This window comes from Crocodylus siamensis, chromosome 6 (genome assembly GCF_052110815.1).
Source record: "Crocodylus siamensis isolate JL-2025a chromosome 6, ASM5211081v1, whole genome shotgun sequence".
NCBI classification, from domain to species: Eukaryota; Metazoa; Chordata; order Crocodylia; family Crocodylidae; genus Crocodylus; species Crocodylus siamensis.
In genome coordinates, this window is record NC_143400.1 from 20,908,698 (window position 1) to 20,915,495 (window position 6,798).

General features: G+C 54.5%; 1 protein-coding gene across 1 annotated transcript in view; it reads right to left on the minus strand.

Moving 5' to 3' along the window:
• Window positions 1-3,348: 3,348 nt before the first annotated feature.
• LOC149861537 (uncharacterized) overlaps window positions 3,349-6,798 on the minus strand; it is a 7,660-nt gene continuing 4,210 nt past the window's right edge. The window contains exons 6-7 of the mRNA XM_090053764.1: window positions 6,462-6,702; window positions 3,349-5,911 (exon numbers count right to left, since the gene is read on the minus strand). Coding sequence (XP_089909890.1) covers window positions 4,944-5,911; window positions 6,462-6,702 — 1,209 coding nt within the window. The 3' untranslated portion in view covers window positions 3,349-4,943. The remainder of the gene's footprint in view (window positions 5,912-6,461; window positions 6,703-6,798) is intronic.

Genomic DNA, 6,798 nt, shown 5'->3' on the forward strand with positions numbered 1-6,798 from the left:
AGTGGCAGCAAGCCTCCCTGCATACCATGAGCCCCCTGGATGAGCTGCCCTGGCTCCATCCTGTTCCACACCCTTGCCCCATGTACTATCTTGGCTGGGCAGCACCCCCAGCCCCTGCCTCTCTCCCTCCCTCACCATGGGGGCCTTGATCTGCCCCCTTTCCACTCCCTCCCTCCCTCCCTCTCATAAACTTATCTACAGGGAGCTACTCTCCACCCTGCCTGCTTTATTTCCCAGGCATGTGCATGTGCCCACACAACTGACAGCACCATTACCAATCTGCAAGGGGAAACCCGTTGCTACCTGCAGATCCCAGCAGGATGCTGTGAATCTGAGACAAATGTTGTCCTGGAGTCATGGAGCCCAGGACTGGGACATATGGTTCCCATTCCAGGACTGTCCTGCCCAATTAGGGATGGGCGGTCACCTTAGCTATCACCTGTCCTGCCAACTCTGGCAGCGCACCCCAAGCAAGGAGGACAGGCCGGGCATGGCCTCAGCAGCGAGCGGTTCCAGTTCCTGCCCAGAGGCAGACAGCTGCCATGACTCTCTCCCCCAGGACACCACAGGATCACCTTGCCACAGACAGGGAGCGAGTCTGCTCACCAGAAGTGCCTGCAGTACCCATCTGGTAAGCCACACAAAGGGAGGAGGGCAGTGTATGTCGGGGAGGAGGTACCACCCATTCTTGTGCCAGCTCACCCACACATCCCCAGGCTGCACACCTGGACCCAGGGCCCCAAATGGGGGAGTGGGGGGCCCTCTCTTTCCCTGGTGTCCCCTCCCCTCCCATTTCCCTGCCCAGGCTGGCCAAGCACCCTCTCTCCCCCCGCTCACTGGAGCTTGTCCCCCAACACACAGGGAGATGGGAGGCAGTTAAGGACTACTGAGCAGCCAGGGGCCTGTCACATGCAGAGAAATTACTCGATGGCAGTGACGATCTCCTCAGCTCTGAGAGTTAGACACTCCTAGCGTAAGCAGATCCCCCTTCAGACAGCAATGCACAATGCAGGGAAGCATGGGTTTGCCTGGGGCACCGCTGAAACTCAGGGCCCCGCACCAGGTTCTCAGCTGTGCACCAGGCACCCTGGCAGCGAACGGCAGCAGGGTGTAGTGGGTGCCACCCCTCGTGCATTCAAGCAGCTTGTCATGGTGCGCCCAGGTGATTCTGCCCTGGGGCATGCTTGGGGCACGGGCCACACCTGGCGGGGACCCTGGCTCAGGGCACTGCTTCAGAGAGGAGTGCTGGGGGGAGCGGGGAGGGGGGGGGGGTATCACCAGCTTCACTTCTGAGCGGGGCAGGAGCCCCTCACTCCCCTTACCCTGGTGCCATGGGCTCAGTGGCATGGGAGCAAAGTGCGTGGCCTGTAAAGAGAAGTAGGGGGGAAGCTGTTCCAGAGCTGCTGTGGCAGCTGATGGCAGGAGCCAGCCCTGGTGCAGCCTGGGTAGGGGATGGGAAAGGCAGGCTGCCTGCAGCAAGCGGCCTGCCTGCTCCTGCTGTGGGAGCGGGGACAGAGGGTTCAGCCGATGGCCACCTGTAGCAGGGGCTACCTGCCCAACTTGCCACAGTCCCTGGGCACCTGTACACATACAACCCCCAAACTGAGCTGGGAGGCGCAGAGTCCCTCAACACTAACGTTTCAGAGATAATGTGCACTAACACTCACAGAGCCATTCTGTCCTTGCTCCACGGGTCCAGCAGCTGCATGCAGGGGAGAGCCACCAGCGACCAGTAGAGATGCATCTCCAAGGATGCTGCCAGCATTGGCCAGTGCCCCCTGCTTGCGCCATCTCTGCTGGTGCCTGAGCCAGGACCACACCGTGCTGCTGGACCAGCTGGTCACTGCAGCAGAGGAGCGATTTGCAGACTATGTGGCCTGGCAGGCCCAGGACTGGATGAAGGACCAGGCAATGAGCTGGTCATTCCTCACTCTTGAGAGGCTGGTCAAGGCCCAGGACCAGCAAGATGCCATGGTGGCCCTGGCAGTGGTGGCAATGGAAGACTGCAGGGTCCTTGACACCATCCTGGCCCTGGTGGTCACCTTTGTGCTGCCTGATCCCTGGCCCCAGCCCTGCCTAGCCTCTGACAGTCACCTGCAACCCACCCCATACTCCCCAATGGGCTTGGGAGGAGGCGCAGTGCCACCTGCACCAGCCAGGACCCCTGCCTGCTGCTCACCACCCCTCCATGCAGCCCGAGCCAAAGCTGGTTACAGTTGGGCTGGTTCTGCACATAGCTCTTCCTGGCCCCAGCCCCACTGAAGAGGACAAAGAGTGGGCTGAGTGAGCTGGAGAGTGCCTGCCCTTGCCCTCAGGCCATCCCCCAGTCCACAGGGCTTGCAACGGTGTCCACATCTGTAGTGGTGTTGACAGAGGCTGGGGTGCTGGGTGCCTCTCCCTGGGATCCATGTCATGGACACCTCCATCCCTGGCAGTCATTGAAGAACCAGTGTGAACAGTTTCACGAAAAGAGGGTCCTTTTTTAGTGGTGGTCATTGGGGTTAGGAGTGGGGTCTGGTGTTAGGCAGGGAAATCGGCTGTTGGGGAAGGAGGGCAGGTCTGTTGCTGTGTTCTGGAGGGAAATAAAGATTTCCCTAGCATGCTGGGCATAAGCTGTGGGGACAGTGTCGTGCAGGACTGTGCCAGCAGGCTGCAGACTGCTCTGGGCCAGAGAAGCATGTGGCTAGGGAACAAGGTGTGGAGCCATTTTAAAAACACCCCTAACACTTGGGCTGTTGCAGCAGGAGCATGGAGCTCCCCCTGGATGCTGCAAGAAGAGAGAGCAGGGCAGGAGCAGCCCTGGACCTAACTGCTCCCATGAGATGCAAATCTGTGCCTTAAAGGGTACGTGCGTCGACGTGCTCCTGGTCAAAATTTAATGCACTTAGATTTACCATGCAGTAAAATTCAGACACATTAATTGCACACTTAGATGCACCCATTAATTTGTTCCATCTATATTCTACTTTTCCTATGAAGGCTCAGAGCAGCTTATCATAAATTATTTTGTTTTCTTACAAGAGAGACCAGGAACAGAAGAGAAGTTAAAAAAAGAAAGATGAGACTTGGCATAAAAACAGACCCTCTACCTTCAAAAATACCGTGGCCTAGCTTTGTTTTCCAAATGCCTACACTACATGGAAGGATTATTTGAGATCACTGGGGAAGGGGGTGGCATTCACAGAAAAAAAAAATCTTTTGAGTTTAAAAATGCAGCTTTTTGTTTAACGTAAACTTATTTGCCTTGGGACCAAAATAAATAATTTAGTGTAACATATTCACTTGGATGTGGGCAGGTGTCAACCTTTTCTGCAATTTAGCTTTTCACTGAAACATTTCTTGTTACTGTTGTTTTAAACCAAGAACTTTTTATTTAAAAAAAAATTAAACTATTTTACGAAGAGGTTTCCCTTTTAGTCTTTCTGTCAGAAGGTTTTTAGAGGGAATTCAGAGACTTAAAAGGCCTTTTTCAAATTCTGCATGCTGAATACTGAGAGTTGGCATTTTCTGCACAGCAGCAATCTGAAGTCCTGGGCAGAGCAGATCAATGATAACACACGCTTGGCGATTCCCATCCCTGAGGTGTCCTGTCCCCTGAGCTCCAGGACTGGAGCCAGCCAGAATCCACCTCTGGGAATAGACATCTTGGAGCTTGTGATTAAGACTGGAATGAATTGTCCACAACAAAATAACCCTCACACCGGCAAAGGCAGGAGCAAGGAAATCCACAGAGTACAGAGGGGTCAGGAAGGAGGGGAAATGCAGAGCAGATAATCAGCAGGGACATACCGCTGAGAAAAGTCCCATCTATGTGCTGAAGGGAGGGCTTTCCCTAGTCACTGCATCACTCCTGTTGCCCGAGTCTCCATGAGTCCAGCATACCCTAGTCCCCTAAAAGGCTGCATTTCACCCAGAGGATGCCTTTATACTTTCCCCACCCTTCCACAGAAGAAGCAGGACCTGCCACAGGCTGCACCTCCTTCACCCCTGCTACCCCATCTCACCCAGAAAAGGGATTTCTGCCCCCAGTCAGAAATTCCTTCAGAAGGGCAGGGTCCCAGCTGCACAGCAGGACATGGGAGTAATAACTCAAGTATGACCAACTCCTGCTCCTGAGGGTTAGCAACAAGCCCCAGATTAAGGTGAATGCTCTGGAAAGGGATGGGGTCAGGAAGTCAGAGATCTGCCCTGGAAAGGGTTCTGTGCCCTGGTCTAGTCCCATTTTACAGCTCTGGAGAGAATACAGAAACCAACCATGTTCAGTTCTGGGGGTTTAGTAACATAGGATGCATTATAGGGAATGCAGTCAAGGGAAGGAAGGCAGAGGGAGCAGAAGGCACCCAGTGGTGCAGTTCTGGAGAAAGGAGAAGTAAACCTGCCAAACTGGACTTGGGGTGGCAGTAGCAGGTCCTTACGGACTCAAATGGGCATACGCAGGCCTGGGAGAGGGGTGATGTGGTTAGGAGGAAAGACAAGGTCAGGGTGGAGGGCGGGGAATGCTTCCCCGGCCATAAACACCTTCCCTCTTGCAACTCAAGAGCCTCACATACCAGAACCCTGGGACCAGGAGGGAGGACAAAGCTGGGAGGTGGCAAACAACAATCTCTGGGTGTCATTTGGATCCAGTTGTCTCAGAAGGGCACCTGATTGTGCAGGCATGTCTTCTCCCCCTGGGAGCACTGGCTGCTTGTAGGGAATGATGGGGAATACACAGGCTCCAAGGCTAATGCAAACATGGTCTCCTCACAGGTTAGCCCATAATCTGGGTTAGCCCCTGTCTGAGGCATTTCCTCTTAGCACCACCCTCCTGCTCTCTTGTCCCCTCATCAAATCATGGGAGCCAGTCTCTGGGTCCTTTTGGTTCTGCTGTTTCCTACAAGGGCTGTGGGCTACGTGAACTCATCCTGTAGTCTAACAGCATGAGGCTGCTTGCCTAAATGCAGTCACTGGTGGGTGCTGAGCAAGTGGACATCCCCAAGCCCTCCATTCATCGCCTGAAGAATTATGGATGCTCCAGGGTGAGGATGCACTGGTACTGTACCCAGGGGGAGGATTGAATCTAGCTCTTCCCACACTCCGAGCACTGATGTGGCTTCTCTCATGTGGATTAACTGGTGTTCAGCCAGGTAGGAGGAACAGATAAAGGTCCTCCCACACTCGGAGCACCGATGTAGCTTCTCCCCTGTGTGGGTAAGCTTGTGCCGTGCCAGGTTGGATGAGCGGGTGAAGCTCTTGCCACATTCGGAGCACCGATGCGGCTTCTCCCCTGTGTGGACACGCTGGTGCTCAGCCAGGTGGGAGGGGCGGGTGAAACTCTTCCCACACTCAGAGCACCGATGTGGCTTCTCCCCCAAGTGGAGGCGCTGGTGCTCAGTCAGGTGCGAGGAGCAGGTGAAGCTCTTCCCACACAAAGAGCACCGATGTGGCTTCTCCCTCGTGTGGATTAGCTGGTGTCGGGTTAGGCAGGAAGGGCGGCTAAAACTCTTCCCACAATAAAGGCAGGGATGTGACTTCTCCCCAGTATGGACTGGCTGGTTTTTGGCCAGAATGGAGGAGTGTGGGAAACTCTTACCACAATCAGAGTACTGATGTGGCTTCTCCCTTGCGTGCACGCACCAGTGCCTGGCCAGGTTGGAGGGCTGGCTGAAGCTCTTCCCACACTTGGTGCAGTGGTGCGGCTGGTCCCCATTCTGTATATATAGCTCACGACCAACTGCTGATAGTAACTGGTTCGCTGCTACATTCTCCTTCTGCTTTTGGGGCCTCCCCTGACCCTTGTGCCATGGGTCCTTCTCAGGTCTCATGGAGTCCATCTCACCCAAACACCCTGGGGAAGTCTGTGTTGGCTCCAGATTTGCACACACTTCCTCAGAAACCTGCTCCTCAGCTCCGCTCAGCAGCCAGGCACCTCCTGTATGGGGAAGAGAAAGTCCAGATTAATCCCTACCCTTTTGGCAAGGGTAAAACACTGATATTCCTTCTGCTGAGATGGGCCTCCAAGCAGGACTGGATCTAGGCACATGTGTTCTGCCAAGAAAACAAGCTCTTCCTGCCAAAACCCCAAAAGTGCTGGGTGTGAGGGAGGGGCAGGTACCTGTGCTGGGCTAACGTTCCTAATGTGGATTTCAGAGCCAGATTCTCAGGATTTCTGTCCCAGCTGACACCGCCATCACCTAAGACCCTGCTGGGAGAAACACCTGTGGGACACATGCATCAGTATACTACCTGAATGGGTTCATGCCCTAACAGTTTGAGGATGAGACCAGGAGGAACTGCTTATAAGAAGACTGAGAATTTCACAGGCAGGCTCTATCTCACCACACTACTGGACCCAGAGGAAGATGATGCCAGGTGCTCCACCTGACTGGGCTGATATGCTCCAGAAGCCAAACTGCATTAGTGAGGGGAGGATTTAGAGTTGCGGCTCTCACTTCTGAAAGGAGCAGGGCTGTGCCTCCTACCTGCTTGCAGGGAAAGGTCTGGTGCAGGGAATGAATCCACGGAGGTATCCTCTGCTGACAATTCCCAGGTGGCCTCCATGTCACAGGAATCTGCAATGGGACAAAGGCCCTGGCACTGACCTGTACATAGACTTGAATGAGTCTCAGGCTCTGTGACACTCGGGACCCCCGGGATGAAACAGAAACAGGGAGATTGTGATGCAAACAAGGGGTTTTCACTTCCCCTCAGCCTGAAAACTTGCTAATCCCACCCACCCCATGGAGCCAATTTAATATAGCCTGAGACTATGATGAAACACTTCCTGGGTTCTAGGTCACCCCAATCAGGAGAAGCCAG